The sequence below is a fragment of the Sapajus apella genome, unplaced genomic scaffold (genome assembly GCF_009761245.1).
Source record: "Sapajus apella isolate SASKATOON/1434 unplaced genomic scaffold, GSC_monkey_1.0 scaffold43, whole genome shotgun sequence".
NCBI lineage: Eukaryota > Metazoa > Chordata > Mammalia > Primates > Cebidae > Sapajus > Sapajus apella.
The window spans coordinates 16,545,865-16,571,280 of NW_022436983.1; the positions used below are offsets into that span (position 1 = coordinate 16,545,865).

The 25,416-nt window shown below is 48.3% G+C and overlaps 1 protein-coding gene across 2 annotated transcripts in view; it reads right to left on the reverse strand.

The window, feature by feature from the left end:
- Positions 1 to 25,154, reverse strand: part of ASAP3 (ArfGAP with SH3 domain, ankyrin repeat and PH domain 3) — a 58,882-nt gene extending 33,728 nt beyond the window's left edge. For both annotated transcript variants that reach the window (XM_032300769.1, XM_032300768.1), the window contains exon 1: positions 24,903 to 25,154. In XM_032300769.1, the coding sequence (XP_032156660.1) occupies positions 24,903 to 25,031 (129 nt within the window). In that variant the 5' untranslated portion in view covers positions 25,032 to 25,154. The remainder of the gene's footprint in view (positions 1 to 24,902) is intronic.
- Positions 25,155 to 25,416: the final 262 nt, after the last annotated feature.

The following is a 25,416-nucleotide window of genomic DNA, read 5'->3' on the forward strand; positions in this document are numbered from 1 at the left end:
TTCTTTCTTTCTTTCTCTTTCTTTCTTTCTCTCTCTTTCTTTCTCTCTTTCTTTCCTTCCTTCCTTCCTTCCTTCCTTCCTTCCTTTCTCTCTCTCTTTCTTTCTCTTTCTTTCTTTCCTTCCTTTCTTCCTTTCTTTCTTTCTTTCTTTCTTTCTTTCTTTCTTTCTCTCTCTCTCTCTCTCTCTTTCTTTCTCTCTTTCTTTTATTTATTTATTTATTTATTTATTTATTTATTTTTGAGATGGAGTTTCACTCTTGTTGCCCAGGCTGCAGTTCAGTGACACGATCTCGGCTCACTGCAACCTCCACCTCCCAGATGCAAGTAATTCTCCTGCCTCAGCCTCCTGAGGAGCTGGGATTACAGGCGTCCACCACCACAACCGGCTAATTTTTGTATGTTTAGTAGAGACGGGGTTTCACCATGTTGGCCAGGTTGGTCTCGAACTCCTGACCTCAGGTGACCCACCCATCTTGGCCTCCCAAAGTGCTGGGATTACAGGCGTGAGCCACCACACCTAGCCAGAAATTTAGTTTTAAGGAGAAAATTAATAGTAGCCTGGGGAAAGGAGGGTATCTGGGGAAAGGCAGAGAGGTTCCAGAGTGCTATGATGAGTTAGTAGCTAAGATTCTAGCCCCCGCTTCTCCAAAATTATGTCCCTCAGTGACACTAGCCCAGCTAGTTCTCTAAGCTTCCTCTCCTTTAAAATATATATTTTTTAAATATGAGAAAAAATTCATTCTCTGCTTAACTCACAGAATTACTCTGAGTCTTAATGAGATCACAAACATGGCAGCGTGTGGCAAAGCTTGAGGCAATTGGAAAATATGAGTATTGTTCTTACTGTGGTTTATTTTCTGCCACTGTGAAACCAGCCTTCATTCCCCATGAGACTAGATAGATTAAGGAAAAGCTGGGTGTGGTGGCTGTCTCCTGTAATCCCAGCACTTTGGGAGGCCAAGGTGAGAGAACTGCTTGAGCCCAGAAGTTTGAGACCAGCCTGGGCAACAAAGTGAGACCCTCATCTATACAAAAAATATATATATATTTTTTGAGATGGAGTCTGGCTCTGTTTCCCAGGTTGGAGTGCAGTGTCATGATTTCAGCTCACTGCAACCTCCGCCTCCTGGGTTCAAGTGATTCTCCTGCCTCAGCCTCTCGAGTAATGGGGACTACAGGCTAATTTTTGTATTTTTAGTAGAAATGGGGTTTCGCCATGTTGGCCAGGCTAGTCTGGAACTCCTGACCTCAAGTGATCCTCCTGCCTTGGCTTCCCAGCGCGCTAGGATTACAGGCATGAATCACAGTGCCTGACCATCTACAAAAAAATTTTTTTTAATTAGCCAAGTGCTGTGACACACACCTGTGGTCCCAGCTATTTGCAATGCTGAGGTGGTAGGATCCCTTGAGCCCAAAAGTTGAAGTTGCAGTGAGCTATAATCATGCCACTGCACTTCAGTCTGCGTGACAGAATGAGACCTCATCTGAAAAAAAAAATAAAATCAGCCTCTGGGTTCAGGTGGACCCATTTAATCCCTGATAGTCATCGATTCTCAAGGTGGGCAGCAGCATCACCCAGGAACTTGCTAGAAAAGCAAATTCTCCAGGTGAATCAGAAAATTTGGAGGTGAAGTCCAGCAATCTGTGGTTTAACAAGCCCTCCGGGTTATGCTAACACATGCTGAAGTTTGGGAATTACCGTTCTAATTCTCTTCAGAGATGCAGTACATCATCACTACTAAAAGTATGGGGCTGTCCACAAACTACCTGGATTTGAATTTCCAGCTCCATCAAGTACCTGATGTGACCTCTCAGTCCCTCAATTTCCCATTTGTAAAATGAAGATGATAATATTTCCTCCCACATAAGGTTGTTGGGGAGAGTAAGTAAATTCTATAGGTAAAGTGCTTAGAATACCACCTACTATTTGATAACTAAAACTGTTACCTACTTCAAAATTAAATTGAATTTGGTTTAGGAATTTCTCAACTTTCACGAATTAAACATGTCTCCCCACACCCCCAACTCCATGTTGATCCTCGTCAGCAAGCTGTGCGGAACCACAGGTGGAGAGGGACCATAGCAGACCTCTGCCGCCAGGCAGGGGGAGTGCAAGCAGCATGTCCCAACTGCCTACTCTGTGCAGCCTCATTACTTGTCACTGTCTTCGTCATTCTTTGAGGAAGGCATTGCCATTCCCATTTTAAAGACAAAGCTGTCAGGGGGAGGGACAAGTCCAAGTCACACAGTGATGAGCAGTGGCAGAACTGTAATTTTTTCTTTTTGTGACAGGGTCTCACTCTGTCACCCAGGGTACAGTACAGACATATGATCTTGGCCCACTGCCACCTCTGCCTCCCAGGCTCAAGCAGTCCTCCTGCCTCAGCCTCCCGAGTAACTGGGATTACAGGTGCATGCCACCATGCCCAGCTAATTTTTGAATTTTTAGTAGAGACAGGGTTTCACCATGTTGGCCAGGCAGGTCTCGAACTTCCGACCTCAGGTGATCCACCCGAAAGGTCTCAGCCTCCCAAAATGCTGGGATTATAGGCGTAAGCCACCGCACCTGGCCCAGAGTTATAATTTAAACCCAGGACTGGCCAAATCCAGGGCCAATGTTCTTTCCCCATCTCCAGTGTGCCCCCAAAAGGTTGGGGGGCACAGCTTCTTTGATCCTGGGGCTGGATCTGCCTCCAAATCTAAATCCCCATTCCACCACCTCTACCATATTCCCTCACCATCCCCGCAGGCTTAGGAGAGGGAGAAGGCGGGGCACAGAGGGAGACCTGTCCAAGGAAAACAAGGTTGACAGCAATGGTGTAGGCCCTGAATACAAACACTCTACAGGATGTCCTACTGAAAAGAAAACGGATTTGTTCAGGCTGGCCTCAGAGAGGATTCCCAGGACCGAGAGGTAGAAGTTAGGGAGACAGAAACAGATTTCAACTCAAACAGGGGACATTCCTGAGGAAGAATAAGCTACCCCTAAAGGGAGTGAGCTCCCCGTCACTTGAAGTATTCAAATACTTCAGGTGCTAGAGAGTGATTTAGACACTAGATTTTGGATTAGAATGGACAGCTATTTAGATTTCATTCAAAGCTAAGAGTCAATGGATCCATGCAAACGCCTGGCCAGCACTGGGCAAAGATGGATGAAACGCATCTGAGTGTAAGAGACACGTCTGAACTTGAAAAGCTCACTGGAGTCCTTTGGGCAGCCTACCCTGGCTGGTCCTAGACAAGGCCTAAATTCCAGCTGCTGGCACTGCCCTTTGTGTCCCCTACCCTGACCTAACCCACACACACGGGGGGACACACACACACACACACCCCATGCTCTGGCTCTCTGGTTTGTGTTCTCTCCAGGCAAAAGACCACAGATGGCAGCACTAGGCCATGCCCAGCTGCCCTGCCTAGAAGGGCCTTCTGCATGCCCCCTCCTGGGTCAGGATTCATCAATAGGACCCATTCTTCATTCCCATGGTTTCTCAGAGCCAGCTGTGGTTACCAAGGCAATTCAGCCAAGGGGGCAGAGCTGCTAGAGCTAAGGCCTTGGGAGATGCAGATTACATTTCACCATTAGACACTAATTCTTTTGGACCATTATAATATAGTGCATAGGCATCACTTCTGTGTCATCCCATGACCATTACAGCCACTATTATTATTTTATTTATTTATTTTTTAAGACAAAGTCTCTCTCTGTTGCCAGGCTGGAGTACAGTGTCATGACCTCGGCTCACCACAACCTCCACCTCCTAGGTTCAAGTGATTCTCCTGCCTCAGCCTCCAGAGTAGCTGGGATTACAGGCGTGTGCCACTGCACTCAGCTGATTTTTTGTATTTTTAGTAGAGACTTGAACTTCCGACCTCAGGTAACCCACCCACCTCAGCCTCCCAAAGTGCTAGGATTACAGGTGTGAGCCATGGTGTCTGGCCCATTACAGCCATTATTAATCAATCACAGCATTTTCCCCACTGACTATGGGTTTGGTTCAGCATTCTGTTAAGATGGCTCTTCAGGTAGCCTCTACCAATTAAACTAGAGTTGGCACAGGAGATGAAACCATTTTCTGTCTTTGTTTGGACTGTGGTGTTGTTCCTTGAGAGACTAAATCACAGAACTTTAAAGATTTTCTAACATTACCTCCTCATTTTACAGACTGCAAAATAAAGGCTCAGATGAGTTTCTTGCACCAGGTTTCACTGGAAATGCAAACAAACTAAGGAACAAATACAAACTAAAACTTGTATAGAGTTTTACAGTTTGTAAGAGAGTTTGACACCCACCATTTAAGACTCACAGCATCTTAATGGGGCAGTCATCGTTTTTGTTCCCATCTGGCTGATAAGTCAGCGAGGCACAGAGCAGTAAAGATCGTTGCTTGAGCTCACACAGCCAAAACATGGACCTGGGAACTAAACTGTTAAGACGCTAACTGAACTGTTAAGACGCTAATTCATTTCCAGCCAATGGCCCCAGACCCTGGAGGTCCATGGTGTTACCAGCAGGACCCTTTGAAGCCACACTTACATCATGAGCACTACTGACAAGTACAAAAATGTTTCACAAATTAGTTTGCCCACATTCCAAATATGTGCAGCTCTGTGATCAATAAGACACAAAACTCTAAAAAAAAAAAAAAAGTGCACTGTGGATGCTGCAAAAAAAAAAAAAAAAGGCACAAAACTCTTTACAAGCATTCTTGAATTCATGGTGGCTTTTGTTCTTTCCCATATTTCTCAATCAATCAATCAATACTAATAATCAATCAATACTAACAGTATAATGATTTTCCCACATCAGTGGGAAAATTATTTAACACTGAAAAGGAGTTTTCCTGTGAGTTGGCTGAATCCTGTTTCTTTGGTCTTTGACTCCAAACTCCAACACACTGAAAAGGAGTTTTCCTGTGAGGTGACTGAATCCTGGCTCTTTGGTCTTTGACTCCAATGTCCACAAAGATGATTAAATTATATGTACTACATATTAAGCATGATCCTTAAAATACAATATCTTAATGAGCCAACCAAGTTATACTTAAAATATTTAATAAAATGATAAAGTACAAAAAAAAAACCCAGAGCTTCTCACTTCTAGATCCGATTACCAATTTACAGAAAATGCAGGTCAGGTGTAGTGACTCATGCCTGTAATCCCAGCACTTTGGGAGACCCAAGTGGGCAGACTGTTTGAGTTCAGGAGTTTGAGACCAGCCTGGGCAACATGGCGAAACCCTGTCTCTACAAAAAATACAAAACAATTTGCCAGGCATGGTGGCACACATAGCAAGCAAAAATACGGTATCACTTGAGCCCAGGAGGTCAAGTCTACAGTGAACTCTGACTGCACCACTGCACTCCAGCCTGGGCAACAGAGGGAGACCCTTGGTCTCAAAAAAAAAAAAAAAAAAAAAAAAAAAAAAAAGAGTGGGACCATAGGTGAAAAAATAAGATTAGCAAAATACTGATAATTGTTGAAGCTGGGTTATTCTACTTTCATGTATGTTTGAAATTTTTTGTAATACAAATTTTTTTTTTTTTTTTTTTGAGACAGAATCTCACTCTGTCGCCCAGGCTAGAGTGCAGTGGTGCGATCTCGGCTCACTGCAACTTCCACCTCCAGGGTTCAAGCGATTCTCCCGCTTCAGCCTCCCAAGTAGCTGGGATTACAGGCATGCGTCACCACACCTGGCTAATTTTTGTACTTTTTTAGTAGAGACGGCGTTTTGCCATGTCACCCAGGCTGAAACTCCTGACCTCAAGTGATCTATCTGCCTCAGCCTCCCAAAGTGCTGAGATTACAGGTGTGAGCCACTGTGGCTGGCCAAAGTTTTCTATAATACAAATTGATAAAAGAAGGCAAAGCGTTCTTATATTCAGAAAAAATGGGAACTACTGCATTAAATTACTTGAAACTAGTCCTTGACACCTTGGTATATTGAACGGATCCCTTTTCTTTTTCTTTAAGGACAGGGTCTCGCTCTGTCACCCAAGCTAGGGTGCAGTGGCACAGTCATAGCTCATTGCAGCCTCAGCCTCCTGGCTTCAAGCAATCCTCCTGCATCAGCCTACTGAGTAGCTGGGACCACAGATATGTGCCACCACATCTGGCTAATTTTTAAATTTTTTGTAGAGACAGGGCTTCGCCATGTTGCCCAGGCTGTTTTTGAACTCCTAAGCTCAAGCCATCTGCCTCCTCAGTCTCCCAAAGTGCTGGAATTACAGGCATGAGCCATTGTGCCTGGCCCTGGCTAATTTTTAACTTTTTGTAGAGTCAGGAGTCTTGCTATGTTGCCAAGGCTCCTCTTGAACTCCTAGCTTCAACGGATCCTCCTGCATCAGCCTCCTGAAGTGTTGGGATTACAGGTGTGAGCCACTGTGCCCAGCCTGATCCTTTTTCAATGAATGAATAGCACAACCTTTCAACAAGAGTGATGGCATGGGAGTATGGGGTCTGGGAGAAACAGGCCTTAGGAAGGCCAGAGGGCCTGGAGCCCAGGGCCAAGGGCAAGGACTTGGGGGAGGGTCCTTGAGAGCAAGGGAAGAATGGCCTAAGGCGGCACCTGCTGACTCAATCTGCTAAAAGCATCCACTAAGCACCGTGGCCTAATTGCAGGGGGCACAGAGCAGAAAGGGCAGGGTGTGGAGTGAGGAGACCAAGTTCTATTCCTGGCCCAACTCTGTATCAGCACTGTAACCCTGAGCAAGTCCCCAGCTTCTCTGGGCTACAGGATCCCCACCTGCAAAATGGAATGATAGTCACCACTGCTTCCGCCACTTCCCACTGAAAATTAAATCATATAAAAACGGGGCATGTCTGTAGCCTGTGCAAATGTGAGCTGTCCTATGTTCCTGTCATGCTTTTTCTCACCCACCAACCCAACCACCAGATCCAGGGAAAGGCAGGGAGCTCCACAGAGCCCTTCCTGGGTGGCTGGCAAGGAAGGGGAAAGGGTGGGCCTGAGAAGCATTTGCTAGTGTCCCACCTCTGTGGCAATTCCAGCTCAGCTCCACTCCCTCAAGGTCACCTAAGGGCCTCTTAACAGCCATCTACTCGGGAATCTCAATTCTGGAAATGTGCTCCTCTCCACTCTTTGGGGCAGAAGAAGGAACTGGTGTAAATTCTCTAACAGAGTCACTGGCACATAGTAGGAGCTTGTACCTTACTGTACACTAGGCCCTGTGCAGGAGCTGAGGATCAAGGGATGTTGGGCTCAGGCTTTGCCCTCAAGGTGCTCACAGCACAGTGGGGGAGACAGAATATAGGTGAGGGTGTGCTTGCTAAGGGCTGAGGAGGTCTTGGCAAACCCAGGACAGGAAAGAAGCTAAAAGCAACACCCACTCCACTACAGGATGAAGTGATGCTCCATCAGAGCCTTAAAAATAAGGAGACATTGATGAAGCAAAGCAGGAAAAGGGAAGATGCCTCTAAGAGAGCAGAGACACCTCCGCGAAGTTCCCAGGGTAGGGGTACTCAGCATACTTGGGGAACAGCCAGGGCCAGTGAGGAAGCAGTAAGAGTGAGGCCACAGGCCAGGTGCGGCAGCTCACGCCTGTGATCCAGCACTTTGGGAGGCTGAGGCAGGCGGTTCACGAGGTCAAGAGATTGAGACCATCTTGGCCAACATGGTGAAACCCCATCTCTACTAAAAATTCAAAAATTAGCCAGGCATGGTGGCGTATGCCTATAATCCCAGCTACTCAGGAGGCTAAGACAGGAGAATTGCTTGAACCCAGGAGGCAGAAGTTCCAGGGAGCCAAGATTGCGCCATTGCACTCCAGCCTGGGCGACAGAGCGAAACTCCACCTCAAAAACAAATATACAGAAAATTGACCAGGTGTGGTAGCATGCACCTTCAGTCGCATCTACTCTGGAAGCTGAGGCACAGGAATCACTCGAACCCAGGAGGCGGAGGTTGTGGTGAGCCAAGATCATGCCATGGCACTCCAGCCTGGAGACAGAGAAAGGCTCCGTCTCAAAAAAAAAAAAAAAAAAGAGTGAGGCCTCAGGGCTAAGCAGGGCCTGAGCTGACAGCTGGGAGACCAGGCTAAGAAAAACAAGAGCACAGCAGATGCTTCCTTACCAGTGCCAGGCTTTCTTCTCTGCACTTAACACACTTTGTATTATTTCATGTAATCCTTTCAAAAGCCCCAGGAGATTTTACAGATGAGGAAACTGAGGTCCAAGGAAGTTTTGGCCTTTGCCCAAGCTCACACAACAAGTGCTTGAACCTAAACTGAAACCGACAGGCTAGGCATAGTGGTTCATGCCTGTAATCCCAACACTTTGGGAGGCCAAGGTGGGAGGATCACTTAAGCCCAGGAGTTAGAGGCCAGCCTAGGCAACATGGTGAGACCCCCATCTCTAGACACACACAAACAAACACACACACACACACACACACACACTCATTAGCCAGGCATGGTGGCAAGTCCCTGTGGTCCCAGCTACTCAGGAGACTAAGGTGGGGCTGAGGTGGGAGGATCCCTTGAGCCCAGGAGGCTGTAGCGAGCTGTGATTGCGCCACTACAGTCCAGCCTGGGCAACAGAGCAAGACCCTGTCTCAAAAATAATAATAACAACAATAATAAATAAATAAACTCAAACTCAGGCAGTTGGGCTCCAGAGTCCATGCTTTTAGACAAACCTCTAGGTTTTATTCTATAAATGATGGGGTGCTCCTGAATGGTTCTGAACAGGAAAGCAGTTACTTAGTAATTCTCAACATAGAAAGTTTAACTCCAGGGCTCGGCTGCAGATCCATGTTCAAGCGGGACAAAGAGAGTTCAGCCTTGTCCCCTAGGCATGACAGAGTGATGGGAACACAGCCCAGCCCTGGCCCAGAGCAGATCACTCAACAGGAAGGACTCCGATTCCAAGCTCCCAGCATGAGTCTATTATTAGCATAAATTCAACTACCTACCGCCCCACTCACTGACTGCTCACTTTGGACCAGGCACTTTGTGTTTGTTACCTGGCCTATTCCTCCCAACGACTCTGTGAGGTAGTTATTATCCTCCCGACCTTACAGATGAGGAAACTGAGGCTGGGGTAGGTTAGGCAGTTTGCTCAAGGTCATGTAGGAAGTTCTAAGAAGTTCAGAGCCCTCTGCCTCTAGAGCCCTCTCTTGCTATCACACTAAAGAAAACCATGAGAGGCCGGGCGCGGTGGCTCAAACCTGTAATCCCAGCACTTTGGGAGGCCGAGGCGGGTGGATCACGAGGTCAAGAGATCGAGACCATCCTGGTCAACATGGTGAAACCCCGTCTCCACTAAAAATACAAAAACATTAGCTGGGCATGGTGGTGCGTGCCTGTAATCCCAGCTACTCAGGAGGCTGAGGCAGGAGAATTGCCTGAACCCAGGAGGCGGAGGTTGCGGTGAGCCGAGATTGCGCCATTGCACTCCAGCCTGGGTAACAAGAGTGAAACTCCGTCTCAAAAAAAAAAAAAAAGAAAACCATGAGCTAAATCCTCTCTCTCTGAGTCCCAGTCATCTCTGTAAGGACTGCTGTGAAGAGGAATTGAGGTAATGTTTTTTCTAATGGCAGATGCTAGGCATCTTCAGAGGTGCCACAGAAACATTCTGAGAGAATGGCCTTCTACTGCATGTAGAACAAGGCCATGAGACCAAGAGCCCTGAACTGGGAAGTGCTGAACTTTAGGGCTGTCTCTGCCATTAAGCCCTGTGCTTCTGAGCAAGTTCCTTCCTCTTTCTATGCCTCAGTTTCCTCATCTGTCCAATTTTGAGCTAACAGACATGAGCTCTAAATTCCATTCGAGCTCAAAGTGCTGGGACTCAGTTGAGGTTAGTCATACCCTACAAGGCTGCTCCAACCTCAGCTGCCAGCAGAAGCGAGCAAAAGACTCCAAATGGTTTTCCTCTGGATCAGGCCCCACCCCCAGCATCTGAGAGTTCAGGCTGGCACAGAAGAGGGTGCCAGAGGAAGGCAGTACTCCTCCCAGCCATCCCTCTGCCTTATCCATGCCAAGGTGGCTCTTGGTCCTGCTTGCCCCTGCGGTGACCACACTACAAGGCCTGGGAGCCAAGACCCAGGACCAGCCCCAGCCCCGGCCCTGTTCCGCAGTGTGACCTGGCCAGTCTCCTTCCTACCCTGAGCCTCTGACTCCTCTTCTGGAATGAAGGGTTTGGGTTGTGACAAGGAAGGCTCCCGTCTGCTCTGACATTTATTGTTTCAGGATCCTTTGGCTTCTTGCTGTTTTCCTTCCTGCACTGCTGGAGCCTGTGACTGGCCGTGTGCCCCTTGGTCAGGGCTCTGTAGACATCTTCCCAGCCTGGGCACCTGTCCAGCCTCGCCAGCTCAGCCTTACCGGCTGCCCCTTATGGGGTGGTGGGAAGCAGGGAGGAAGGGGGGTTGCAGGAAAGGAGCCACGCCCTCAATGTATGCTGAGGCCTCTGCAAACCCCAAGTTTCCTGGCTGGGATTTTTCCCAGGAGATTGCTTGTCAGTGATGAGCTAAGAAAACAAGAACTTTGCTGAACTAACCGCCGAAGGTTCCTACCCAATCCCTGGCCCCAAGCCCTGAATTCCACCCAACCCTAGGGGAGAACCTGGCCTGCCCTCTTGGACAGAGCAGCAAATGGTCTCTCCCACCTTCTGGGTTCCCTTCTTGGCCAGGATGAATCCCTCCCTGCCTCCCACTCAGGCTTGCTATCCATCACTGACCCCTTAAAACCAGCCCTATTGAAGTCTTGGCAATTTCCTAAATCTGCCAAACTGTTTCCAGTCGCCAGAACTTTGCTCACGCTGCTCCCTCTGCTTGGAGAGTCCTTGCCCCATTCTGTCCAGTAAACACTTCATCTTTCCCTACTCAGCTTACAGGTCACCCCCTCCCCACCACAACAGAACTGATCCCGCCTGCCTTTATTCCATCCTGTGCCCACTACAGGCTTTCATTAGAGCATCCTGGCCCTTACTTGCCATACATGTTTGATCTCTATAGGGCTGAAAACTCCAGAAAGGCAGGGAATGGCTCATTTACCTTTGAATCTGCGGCACCCAACATTAGGCTCAGGATACGAGTGTCAATAAACACGTGTGGAATTAATTATTAAATGTATGAATACATATTAGCAAGGCCCAATGGCAACAGAGAAAAGAGGGCAAGAATTAAGAACTCTGGCTTTCATGTTATACTGTCCTAAAGTCCAGATTCTGGTTCCAGTCCTCTTAGCTATGTGACCTGAGGCAAGTGACACAGCTTCTCTGACAGACGTTCCCCATCTGTCAAATGGCATAATAACAGCATCTATCTAATCGGATGGAACTCAATCAGGCATTTAAGCACATAGCCCAGCATATGACACACAGAAGGGGCTCCATGGTAGCTATTCCTGCCCAGCAGACACCTTCTCTGTATCCAAATAACTGGACAGGCCCTGTGTTATGATGTGTTAATATCTGAAAAATGCATACAGTACTGCCCGATGTGTTTGTCATTCCTATTTTTACCACTTTTTAACACAACCCAGACAACATGGATGAACCTTGAAAACATTATACTAACTGAAAGAGATCAGACACAAAAGGCCACATATAGTAGGATTTCATTCACATGAACCATTCAGCATAGGGAAAACCATAGAGATGGAAAGGTGCCAGGGGCCAGGGAGTAACTACTAATCAATACAGGCTTTCTTTTTGGGGTGATGGAAATGTTCTGGAATTACACGGTGGTGACCACTGTACAACATTGTGAATATACTTAAAGCCACTGAATTGTACATTTTAAAATGGTGAATTTTGTGTTCTGTGAATTTTACCTGAATGAAAATAAATCAACCTAAAAGCAACCTAAGGGATTGTAGGATGCAGCCAGGACTGAGAAGGGCTGGGTAGCCTCTCAGCAAATGTTTTGTTTTGTTTTTGTAGAGACAGGGTCTTGGTTTGTTGCCCAGGGTGGTCTCAAACTCCTGGCTTCAAGTGATCTTCCCACCTTGGCCTCCCACAGGGCTGGGATTACAGGTATGAGCCGCTGGCCTCAGCAAATGTCTGACGAAGAAATGAACAGATGGGAGAGAGCAAAGGGCAGAGCTGAGGGAAGACCCTGTCTTGTCCAAAATCAGGCTCAGCTATTCATTCCCCAACACCTCCAAGGCACACAAGAGTTCCCTTTTTGCTCTGGAGCCAGGACTACACAGATAATCTCCGCACTCACTCGTGGTTAATTACCTCATCCCTATTGCAATTACTTTCTTATTTTCTCTGTATGTTTCCTGATCTCTTTAAACTACCCTGTGTGCAGGTAGACTTGTGTTCACAGTAAGAAGGAATTTTTAAAAATTACTAAGTACCTGTTATATGCTAGGTATATGCTAGATTTTTTATGTGTTATCCCCTCAAACAAACCCATAAGATAGTTATCATCGTCCCTAATTCACAGATCAGGAAACCAAGATTCAAAAAGATTAAGTCATTTGCCCAAGATCACACACTCAACAGGAATGCAAACCCAAGTCTGTTTGATTTTAGTTACTAGACTCTTACCACAGACCTCAGTCACATCCCTGTATGCTATATAGGTTGTCAATCAACTTTTCACGGCAGAGTCCTGCTGCCACCCAGAAGGGGACCTTGTCTAGTTCTCTCCATGCCCTCAGGGCCTGCCTTTGTACACAGCAGGTGTTCCGTAAATATGGCTTAATAGATTACTAACCTGCGGTGGGCATTCAATAGCTCACAATAGTTTTCACCCTGACTGCTCATTGGTTACCCGGGAACTTCTGAACTGCATACTTGCCCAGGCCTCACCCTGGAAGATTCTGATTCAGTGGGTCTGGGTGTAGCTTGTGGCAGCTGAGAGTCTTAAAAGATCTTTCAAGGTCTAAAACCAGTCAAGTTAGAGAACCTTCAGCAGCTGTTCTCAGCTCAGCCTCCCATGCCCTCCAAAGCACCTCCCGTGAACTTGGTGAGATGGAATCACAGTGTTTCCAGAGCCCTACCCTAGAGACACAGAAGCCACTCACTGTGAGCCTCTGCGGGTCTCACTGCCTCATCTGCCCCGGGGCCAAGCTCTAGGCCTATCGAAGGGATCTTCTAGCAGCATCTGTCTGAGAATATGATCAAATTGCCTTCTGGGAAAGCATGTTCCCACTGCTCTGACCTACAGTACAGTTTCTGCCCCAAAATCTGCCTGTGTCATCTGTCTCCTTGCACCTCAGTGGCCAGAAACAGCTGAACACTAGGCAAGGAAGTGAGCACAAAATTTGGGGAGAGAAGACTTTGAGAGATAGGCTCAAGGAAGACAAATCTGGGGAGAGAAGGAGACTTTGAGAGATAGGCTCAAGGCTGACAACTCTGGGAAGATCCTCAGCTGCCTGTGCAGAGGCTGCTGGTCGAGAGGAGGCTGGCTCAGTGGAGTTGTGTCCCAAGTCCGTCCTAGAAAACCCTGCTGATCCCAGGGCCCTAGCCATACCCTATGTCTCTGTTCCCCTTCTCAGAAGAACTTCTCATCTGCCCCCTCCTCAAATCAGTCCAGGCTGATGTAGAGGGGAAAATAACATTAAATCTGCTGTTTTTTTTGAGTTTTGCCGTGTCTGTAGTGGCATGATCTCGGCTCACTGAAACCTCTGCCTCCCAGGTTCAAGCCATTGTCCTGACTCAGCCTCCCAAGTAGCTGGGATTACAGGTGCCCACCACTATGCCCAGCTAATTTTTGTATTTTTAGTAGAGATGGGGTTTTGCCATGTTGGCCAGCCTGGTCTCAAACTCCTGACCTCAGGTGATCTACCCGCCACAGCATCTCAAAGTGCTGGGATTACCAGTGTGAGCCAAAATCTGCTCTTTTTTTTTTTTTTTTTTTTTTGGACAGAGTCTTGCTCTGTTGCCAGGTTGGAGTGCAGTGGTGCAATCTCAGCTCACTGCAGCCTCTGCCTCCCAGGTTCAAGTGATTCTCCTGCCTCAGCCTCCCGAGTAGCTGGGATTACAGGCATGCACCATCACACCCAGCTAATTTTTGTATTTTTAGTAGGTATGGGGTTTTACCATGTTGATCAGGATGGTCTCGATCTCTTGACCTGGTGATCTGCCTGCCTTAGCCTCCCAAAGTGCTGGGATTATAGGTGCCCAGCCCATAAATCTGCTCTTAAGATTACCAATGACCCCCATGTTGCCAAAGCCAAAGGCTGTGTCTCTGTTGTCTTGTTTTACCTCTGAGCATCTGGGCAGCATCTAACAAAGCCGAGTACCCCTCCCTCCTCAGAGCACTTCACTCCTTGCTTCTGAGGCAAGGCACTGTCTTGATTTCCTTCCTTCCCCACTGGCAGCCTGTTCTTGGCCTCCTTTATCAATTCCTCTTCCTATTCCAATCTCTTGACACTGAGGGTCCCCAGAGCTTGGGCCTGGGTCTTCTTCATTCCTCTCTCCAGGCGATCTTGTCCATTCCCACAGTTCTATTTTTTTTAATTATTATTTTTTGAGACAGAGTCTCACTCTTTCATCCAGACTAGAGTGCAGTGGTGCAATCTCGGCTCACCACAACTTCCGCCTCCCAGGATCAAGCAATTCTCCAACCTCAGCCTCCAAATAGCTGGGATTACAGGTGCGTGCCATCACGCCCGGCTAATTTTTTGTATTTTTAGTGAGACAGGGTTTTACCATGTTGGCCAGGCTGGTCTCAAACTCCTGACCTCAAGTGATCAATCCCCCTGCCTCAGCCTCCCAAAGTGCTGGGATTACCGGTGTGGTAGTAATCCCACTGCACCCGGCCTCCACAGCTTTAAATACCAGTTCAAGCAATGGGTGCAAATGTGGTTCAGGCAGCAGCTGCATGGGAATTTCCAGGGTGTTGGTTTAAATGCAGATTCCCATACTCTCCCCCATGCTGGCAAACCTGCTGTCAAGTACATCTGTCATCATGTGCCAGTCTGGCACCTGACCTCCTTCCTATGTCTGGGGACTTCCTTGCTGCATAAGTCTTGGCAGAGCTTGCCTCCTATAAAAGCTGAAAACAAAAAATTCTTGCTTTTCCAGCCTCTCTTATACCTAAGCTCAACCAGTCAGAGACCCTCACTACAGACTTTGAATCAGGAGCACAGTGGAAGATCCATTCCAACGCTAGTGGCAACAGCAGTGATGGTGCCTAGTGTCCAGGGGACAGTGACACAGGTGATGGCATTTAGTATGTGGCAGCAGTGTCCTGCCAAACTGGCTCGGTGGCATGATTTTGGCTGAGATCCTACCTGCTGCCCGGCCCCAGTTTTCCAACTTCCCAGAAATTCTGTGAGCCACTGAACATTCCCTTTCAGTGAATCCCTTTTCTGCTTAGGTCAACTCAGGTTGGTTTCTCTTCCTTGCCTTAAAAAGTCTAAGATACCTCCACTGAATCATACTCTGGGAATGACACCAGGTGATTCTGACCCAGTTGCAAGTTTGAAACCCACTATGTCGATGCTGGCAGCTCCCAAATGTGTATCTCCATCCCGCTCCTTTGAATTCCAAACTCAAATACCCAGCTGCCTTCTTGACATCTCCACTTGCATGTCTCAAGACCTATAAAGATATACAGAGGTCCAATTGGCTCACGCTTGTAATCCTAACATTTTCCGAGGCCAAGGCAAGAGGATCACGTAAGCCCAAGAGTTTGAGACCAGACCAGCTTAGGCAACACAGAAAGACCTCATGTTTATCAAAAGAAAAAACAAATTAGCTGCATGTGGTGGCATGTGCCTGTAGCCCCAGCTACTCAGGAGGCTGAGGCAAGGGTATTGTGAAAGCCCAGGAATTCAAGGCTGTGGTGAGCTATGATTGCACCACTGCATTTCAGCTTGAGCAAAAGAAGGAGACCCTGTCTCTAAAAACAAAAAATTTAAAAAAAAAAATAGAATTCTTGATTTCCTCCCAAAGCTGTTCCCCTGCCAGACTTCCCCTTCTTGGTATAAGGCACACTTCCATCAAAAATTTAAGGCTGGGCACGGCGGCTCACACCTGTAATCCCAGCACTTTGAGAGGCTGAGGTGCAAGGATCATTTGAGGTCAGGAGTTTGAGACCAGCATGGCCAACATGGTGAAACCCCATCTCTATTAAAAATACAAAAATTAGCTGGGTGTGGTGCCACGCACCTGTAGTCCCAGCTACTCAGGAAGCTAAGGCACGAGAATCACTTGAATCTGGGAAGTGGAGGCTGCAGTGAGCCAAGATGGTGCCTCTGCACTCCAGCCTGGGCAACAGAGCGAGACTCCAACTCAAACAAAGGAATTTGGGACCCATTCTTGAGCACTCCCCGCATGTACTCCATCAACAAATCTTGACTGCTTATAAAACACTTCTACAATCTGTGCACTTCTCTCCTCCTCCACCAACCATGACCCTATCCACGCCACCATCATCTCCTCCCTGAACAACTGTATGGCCTTCTTGGGTCCTCTCCTGGCCCCTCCAATCTAGTCTCCACACAGCAACTGATATGATCTTTCTAAAATATACACTGGGTTCTGTTGCTTGCCTGTGTACGAAATAAAACCTATGGCCGGGCATGGTGGCTCACACTTGTAATCCTAGCATTTTGGGAGGCTGAGGGGGGTGTTTCACAAGATCAGGAGATCAAGACCATCCTGGTTAACATGGTGAAACCCCATCTCTACTAAAAATACAAAAAAATTAGCTGGGTGTGGTGGCATGTGCCTGTAGTCCCAGCTACTTGGGAAGCTGTGGCAGGAAAATCATTTGAACCCGGGAGGCGGCAGTTGCAAGGAGCCAAGGTCATGCCACTACACTCCAGCCTAGGCGACAGAGAGAGACTCCGTCTCAAAAAAAAAAAAAAAAAGAAAGAAAAAGAACGAAAACTTAAACTTGCTAACTTGCTACAATGGCCATCAAGCTTGAATATGGCCTCGCCACTGCCACCCAAAATCAGCTGGTGCCACTCTCCCCTTTGCCCATCTTGATGCTTTTGCCCCTTGGGCCCCCTTTCAGGGTCACATATACTTCAGCTTCTTTACTGCCTCAAGGGCCTTTGCCTAAGCTGTCCCCTCCATCTCAACCACCCCCACACCATTATTCTCTATGAATGCTCCTTTTTAGTTTTTTTTCCTTTGATTTATTTGTTATTCAACCAATATTTTCTGAAAACACACTATGGTTCTATGGTAAATATTAGGGACACAACAGTGAGATTAGTTTCTATTCTCATGGAAGTTCAAATTTATTGACAAATTAGATCTTAACAATATTATTATTATTATTTTTTTTTTTTGAGACAGAGTCTCGCTCTGTTGCCCAGGCTGGAGTGCAGTGGTGCAATCTGGGCTCATTGCAACCTCCGCCTCCTGGGTTCAAGACATTCTCATGCCTCAGCCTCCTGCATAGCTGGGATTAAAGGCACATGCCACCACACCCAGCTAATTTTTGTATTTTTAGTAGAGGTGGGAGGGATTTCACCATGTTGGCCATGCTGGTCTTGAATTCCTGACCTCAGGTAATCCACCCACCTTGGCCTTCCAAAGTGCTGAGATTACAGGAGTGAGCCACTGTGCCTGGCCTAGATCTTAACAAAATAATTTTACAAATAAATGTAAATTTTATCTATAACGTGTGCTACAAAGGACAGCAATACAGTGCAGTTGGGGGCTGTGCCAGAGTAAAAGTGGAGAGGCCAGTTAGGAGGCCATTGCCATGTTCCAGGGGAGAGGACAGTGGCATGTTCTGGGGTAGGGATACGTAGAGGCAGGGAGGCTACGGGTACTTAGAAGGTAAAACTGATGGCCGGGCACGGTGGCTCACACCTGTAATCCCAGCACTTTGGGAGGTCAAGGCGGGCGGATCACAAGGTCAGGAGATCAAGACCATCCTAGCCAACATGGTGAAACCCCATCTCTACTAAAATATATATATAAATTAGCTGGGTGTGGTGGTGTGTGCCTGTAATCCCAGCTACTTGGGAGGCTAAGGCACAAGAATCGCTTGAACCCAGGAGGTAGAGGTGGCAATGAGCCGAACCACTGCACGCCAGCCTGGCGACAGAGCAAGACTGACTCACAAAAACTAAAAGAAGGTGGCTGGGCACGGTGGCTCACGCCTGTAATCCCAACACTTTGGGAGGCTGAGGCAGGCAGATTACAAGGTCAGGAGTTCGAGGCCAGCCTGACCAATGTAGTGAAACCCTGTCTCTACTAAAAATACAAAAAAAATAGCCGAGTGTGGTAGTGGGCACCTGTAATCCCAGCTACTCAGAAGGCTGAAGCAGGAGAATCACTTGAACTCGGAAGGCAGAGGTTGCAGTGAGCCAAGATTGCGCCACTGCACTCGAGCGACAGAGTCTCAAAAAAAACAGTCTCAAAAAAACAGAAGCTAAAACTGATGACCCTTGGTGCTGAGGGGCACATGTGGAGGTGAGGGGATACACCATTCACTGTGAAAGGAACACTGGAAGGGAACCTGGGGGAAAGTCATGAATGTGGTCAAGTGAGCAGTGGGACATGAGGATCTGGGCTACAGGTAAAAATGTGAGTCAGCTGGATATGGGTAGTAACTAAAGCCACATGTGTGGACAAGATTCCCTGAAGAGATGAGGACCCGGAACAAACCTTGAGGAAGGCCTTGACGAGGAGGATGAGTCTCTGTGCCACTTAGTACAATGAGCAATTTCTGACTTATTTGTTCTTTTTGTTTGTTTTGTATTGTTTTGGAGACAAGTTTTTGCTCTATCACCTTAGCTAGAGTGCAGTGGCACCATCATAGCTCACTGCAGCCTCAACCTCCTGGACTCAAGTGATCCTCTCACCTCGACCTCCCAAAGTGCTGGCATTACAGGCATAGGCCACTACACCCGGTGTGACTTATTTGTTTACCTGATTAGTGTCGGGCTTTGCCAGAAGACTGTAAGCTCCACAGGGCAGGGACTATATCTCTTTAACTGAGCAATGCATCTGCCCAATGTCTCATACAGGGCCTGGCATGGAGCAGTCCCCAGGCACTATGCTGGCAGGGCCAACCTCATCCATTCCTTGAACAACATGATTGGGTCCACTGGTCCCCACTGCCCAGAAAAAAGTCAGAATGCTTAATTGGAATTCAAGACCCTTCAAGTCTTGCTGCATCCCTTTAGCATTCTAATCTCATCTTTTAAATCTTTTAAACTCCTATACTGGCTGGGCACGGTGGCTCATGCCTGTAATCCCAGCACTTTGGGGGGCTGAGGTGGGCAGATCACCTGAGGTCAGGAGTTTGAGATGAGCTTGGTCAACATGGCAAAACCCTGTCTCTACTGAAAATACAAAAATTAGCCAGGCGTGGTGGCAAGCACCTGTAATCCCAGCTACTAGGGAGGCTGAGGCTGCAGAATCGCTTGAACCCGGGAGGTGGAGGTTGCAGTGAGCCGAGATTGTGCCATTGCAATCCCGTCTGGGTAACAAAAACAAAACTCCACCTCAAAAACAAAAAACAAAAAAAAACTCCTATAACTGAGTTTTCTAAACGGGTTCTTCTACACCTGGGAGCACGCATAAATGATCTAAACCAGGGAGGTACAGAGCAGGATGTGCACGGCACCTCTCCCTAGAGCCTGGACTGTGTCAAATAAAGAGGAATCGCCATGGACACTTCTGAGGGAACTTTCCAGGCCCTGTTCCTCTTCTCTGAGAAGTGCCCCCTCCCACACGGTAGGTCTCTATGGCCATGTTTACCCTGCCTGTCACTATCCCTCCATGACCTCTGCTGATGAAACCAGGGGTAGAGACCCAGCTACTGGAACCAATCCAGAAGCTGGGCTGGGCTGTCAACCTCTGCCAGGAACTTGAAAGTGGGACATGAGACTGGCTCAGTCTTGTGTCCGGTTACCTTTAGACACTGGCCCAGTGAGGTCACATGAGCATGGGAGCTGTGCTTTGGGACCTGTATGAAGATGAATGAGCAAAAGCACTGATCAGATGTACAGAGAGAAGCAGAGGCAGGTGAAAACAAGAATGATGAAGGAGCTGCCTTAGTTCCTGACAACTTCCCAGCCTCCAGTCCCAGGCCCTGGCGAGGTGTACTTTTACCTACTGCCCTTCAGTCCCATGAGGCACCTCTAGTTCTTTAAAGCAAATTTCCCTCAATCTCCTTGCCTGATGATCAAAAAACAAACAAATTTCCCTCCAACAGAAACAAGCTTGACAGAGTTTATGTTTCTTGCAAACAATTTCTAAGATTACACAATTTTAGCACTAAAATACAGATACATTACAAAGCAAATTGTAAAATTTACAAGAATATTAAAAATTAAGAAGGAAATCCTTTCTAAAGCAAGATTCAGAAAAGCAAAAGTCACAAAGGAAAAGAAAAATGTGACTCCAAAACAATTTAAACTGTGCATTGTAAGACATGATACCGATTTAGGTAAACATTCCCCCAGCCACTCTCCTTCCCCCACTGATAATATATTTTCCATGAGGACATACATTGGGAAGCATGTACATTTCCACAGCAATTACCCCTGGGGAGAATATAGGAATTGAGAGAATTGTTCATAGGTCTTTTGTTATGTTTTAAATTTCTTAAAATTATGACCCTGTAATCCTACCATTTTTGGAGGCTGAGGTAGGCAGATTGCTTGAGCCCAGGAGTTCAAGACCAGCCAGGCAACATGGTGAAACCCCATTTCTATAAAAAATACAAAAATTAGCTGGGCACCTGTAATCGGAGCTACTCAGGAGGCTGAGATAGAAAAATCACCTGAACCCAGGCGGTTGAGGCTGTAGTGAGCCATGATTATGCCACTGAATTCCAGCTTAGGTGACAGAGTGAGACCCTATCGCAAAAAATAATAGGTCAGGCATGGTGGCTCACACCTGTAATCCCAGCACTTTGGGAGACGGAGGTGGGTGGATCACAAGGTCAGGAGTTCAAGACCAGCCTGGCCAAGATGGTAAAACTCGGACTCTACTAAAAATACAAAAATTAGTGAGGCATGGTGGCAGGCTTCTGTAATCCCAACTACTTGGGAGGCTGAGGCAGGAGAATCACTTGAACCCGGGAGGCAGAGGTTGAAGTGAGCGGAGATCGCGCCACTGCACTCTAGCCTGGGCAACAGAGCAAGACTACATCTCAAAATAAATAAATAAATAAAATAATAAATTATGCCCCTTGTCCAATTAAAACTTTACACACACACACACACACACACACACACACACACACAACAAGACTTTGAAGGTCTCCTATTTGTGGCAGACTGCTTCATTTGAGACCTACTGGGGGATATGTGTCCCCTATCAGTTTGAGGCACACGATATAGTATGAATTCTTAGCTCTCATCAAAATGGCTTACTTGGTTCCTAACATGCCCTCTTCCCACCAGTCTCTGAATTCACCCCCATGTCCTCTCCGCTAAATGAGGTTCATCTATCCTTCCATCCAGAAGTGTCACCTCCTCCAGGAACTTCTCCCTGATTGCACCAGTCCTTACTACTCTCTCCCTCTCCTGCTCCACTTGCCTCTTATGGCATTGACTGTACATTTCTCTGGGGACTCAGGACAAACTCCTGGGGTTCTTAGTGATCTCCCTGTAATAGGCTGCTTCTCCTTAGTCAGTCAGCAAATCAAAGGAGCATCTTTATGAACTTAGTGTCCTTGATGTCCATAGAGATGGCACAGAGAACTGGACAGAGCTCAGGCAGAGCACAGCAGAGTTAGAGAGACCCACTATGTGACACAGGGCATTTGCCTTAACTGCCCTAGGCCCAGTTTCACCTGTTGCTGTGAAAATCAATGAGATGGTGGGCATAAAGGGGCCCAAGACAGGAAGAGGCTGGTTGACGTAATGACTATCTTAATATATTCCCTCATATTTGCATAGTGTTTCATAATTGAACACAAAAAACTTTACCAGTAAGGTAAGCAGGGAGTGATTATGATATCCATTTTAAAGATAAAATAACGAGGTTCAGAGAAGTTACAAAGGGAGAACAGACAGACGGACTTTAAAAGGAAAGAGAATAGGACCAGGGGTAAAATATATGGGTAGAAATGCTAATTCTTGGCCAGGCGCAGTGGCTCACACCTGTAATCCCAGCACTTTGAGAGGCCAAGGTGGGCGGATCGGATCACGAGGTCAAGAGATTGAGACCATACTGGCCAACAGGGTGAAACCCCATCCCTACCAAAAATACAAAAATTAGCTGGGCATGATGGTACACGCCTGTATTCCCAGCTACTTAGGGGGCTGAGGCAGGAGAATCACTTGAACTGGGAGGCGAAGGCTGCAGCAAGCCAAGATCACACCACTGCACTCCAGCCAGCAACAGTGCAAGACATCATCTTAAAAAAAAAAAAAGAAATGCTAATTCTTCCACTACCCAGTCCCAGGAGCTTGGACAAGTCTGTTGGCCTCTCTGCACATCAGTTTCTCCATCTTATCTGAGAGAGTTTCTAGCTGATCTCTGCGTTAAAGGGGTCCCTCAGCCCTGACATTCTAGTGACATTTAGTTCCCTGTGACCTGCCAGGGTCACTTCTCAGCAGGACTGTACAAAAGGGCTGCAATCCCCGAACAGGGTCCCTACTTACTCCCAGGAAACCAGCCAGAACAGGAAGATTTGACTTACGAATCAGTTGCATTTTGATTCAGGCAAATAGAGCTTCAAGCCTGGGGGTGGGTTAGTCATGCTCAGAACTGGGGGAAAAAATTGCAGCATCAAATTACATGTAAACACGATATAATCGCAAAATATAAATGCAAATGCAAAACCAAACAGGAAACCTCAGGGAAGTCTAATCCAAAGGTCAGACTAACTTTTTGGGCCCTGAAATGCTGAAGAGAAAACCTGTGTTTGGGTGCCACAAGCCTTTCTGTTGTAACAGTGAACCTCTGCGTGCACCGAACCAAAAATCTGAAGGCAAAGGAGGATGGGTTTGGGGCATAGCTGAGCCCTGAACGGAGCTTGCTGCAGCCTCCAGATCCAGTCTAAAAGTCCCCTTCCCAACACACACAGTGCTTACACTTATACAGCCAGACAAGGCCAGATGCATGGGCATAAATGGGCATTTCTGTCCATGGAGAAGATTCATACTGGGGCCCTTCTCCTGCTCTTAAGATTCTAATGAACAACCTGGAGGATGAACCATGAAATCCCTACGAATGCGGATGGCACTGACTCTTCTGGGTCATGAAACGTGAGGCTATGAAGACAAACCCCAGGAAGCTCTCCAAAGGATGGGCCGGACAGCAGTGTTCCCTGTGAGCCTCCCAGTAAAATATAACCCACATCCACAGTGGTGGACTCTAAGCTACTGGTTCTGCCCAAAAAGGAAGCCAAATCTGACCACTGCTTCTTATTTTAATAAAATATGTAACCCTATTATGTGCAAAGTAGTAGGCTAAGTTCTATGAGACAAATGAGACAAGGCTAGGCTCTGTGAGACAGATGAAGACAGAAGAGACCCAATCACTGTCTAAAGAAGTCTGCCAATTAACCTGATGATAATAATTCCATTTATCAAGAGGCATGGGCCCGCGTGGTGCTCACGCCTATAATCCTAGCACTTTGAGAGGCCAAGGCGGATAGATTTCCTGAGCTCAGGAGTTCAAGAACAGCCTGACCAACATGGTGAAACCTCGTCTCTACTACAAATACAAATATTAGCCAGGTGTGGTGGTGCACTCCTGTAATTCCAGCTGCTTGGGAGGCTGAGGAATGAGAACTGCTTGAACCCAGGGGGCAGAGGTTGCAGTGAGCCAAGATTACACCACTGCACTCCAGCCTGGGAGACAGAGTGAGACTGCCCCCCAAAAAAGATGCATGCTTTATTTACATTGTCTCAGGTAACACCACAGCTCTGTGAAGTACACATTATTACCCCATTCCACAGATGACAGAACAGGTCACATGCCCACGTTCACCCACATGGCAAACTGCAGAGCCAGCGTTTGAACACAGGTCTGCCTTCCCCAAAGTCGATGCTCCTTCCACAGTCCTCTATCACCCTTACAAAGTGATACAAACAGACTCTGCCATGGAGGATCAGCCTGCCAAGAAAGAAGAGGAGGAGAGATTTCCCGACACTGGCCTAGGGTGTTATGAACTACTGAGCTTTGTATCTGCCGCACAGTGGGTGCCCAGTACACTTAGGGTGAAGGGTGGAAGGCTAGAGCCGTTGCTGAGGTCCAAACACCACCCAAATTCAGGGCATCCTTTGGAGGGGAACTGCAAAACCACAGTACTCTCTGTTGGACCAAGGCCACGGGGTGTCTGCCCTAGAATATTCCCCTCAGAGGAGCTGGGGAAAGCTGCAGCAGGTTCAAAGAAGAGAAATGGAAGGAACTCCAAAGAGCATGGGAATGGGGTGGGGCAGCCTGCAAGGCCGAAAGAAAAGGCCTGGGACGCTTTGCTGGGAAAGACAAAGAGGAGAGGGGAGGGGAGAGGAGACGGTAAACTTGCCAACAGCCGGGCCAAGGTGAACCCCGGCTCCTGGCGCCTTCCCATCCGCATTCATTCCACAAACTCGGGCCAAATCTCCGAACCAGCCGCAAGGGGGAGGGGGCCTCCCTACAGCCTGGAGGAAGAAGTTCAGGACTGAGGCGGGAAGCCTGCTTCTCGAAAGGGGAGTGACTGGGGGGAGAGCACACTTGTGGGGCTCCGAAGATGAAAACGCAAACAGAGGCTGGAAGGCGCTAGGCAAACACATATGTGACGAGGCAGTCAGGCGGGGTACTTGGGGTACCTCCCCCGACCTGTAGAGTTTGTCATCGAAGTGACCTCGAGGACCCCCAAAACGGTCCCTCGGGCCTCCCCGCCGCCTCGACGGTGAGGACGCAGCTGTTGAAGATGCGCTCGGTCCTCCCAGAGCTAGGGAAGGAGCAGGTTTCGGGGCTCAGTCTGAAGGGCCGTCGCAGTTTGGGTCACGCCTGTGGAGGTCAAGGCCAGGCCAGGCGCCGACCCCCGACCCCTCCCGCCTCGACCCCCTCACCTCCTCCCGCGCCAGAGCCGCCCCCCGGCACCGGGACATCTTGGCGGCGAAGGCATTGGCCCCAGCCGGGGAGCTGAGGTCCTCCGCGGTGACGGCCAGGAACTCGGCGACGCTGAACTGCTCCGGCATGGCGGGCGCGGGCGTGGGGCTCCCGGAGCGGGGCGCGGGGGGCGCTGCGCCGTTCTGCACTGAGCCGGCCTCACAGCCAGCCGGGGGCGCCTTCCCGGCCTCCGCACGCCCCGCCCCTCCGCACGCCCCGCCCCCGACCTTCAGCCGCTCTCAGATCCTCAGCTGAGACGGCCCCGCCCCCGGACCCTCGCCGGCCTCCACGGCCACGGCCCCGGCCCCACACCGCCTCAGGCCCCGCCTCCGACTAGCCGTCCCGCCCCCGACCCTACGCCGGCCCCTTCGGCCCCGCCCCCAGCCCGTCATTGCCTCAGCCTCAGACCACGCCCCCTGGCTCGATGCCCCGCCCCCGGCCCCCGTCGAAGTTCCTCCGCCTTCCCCCATCCCT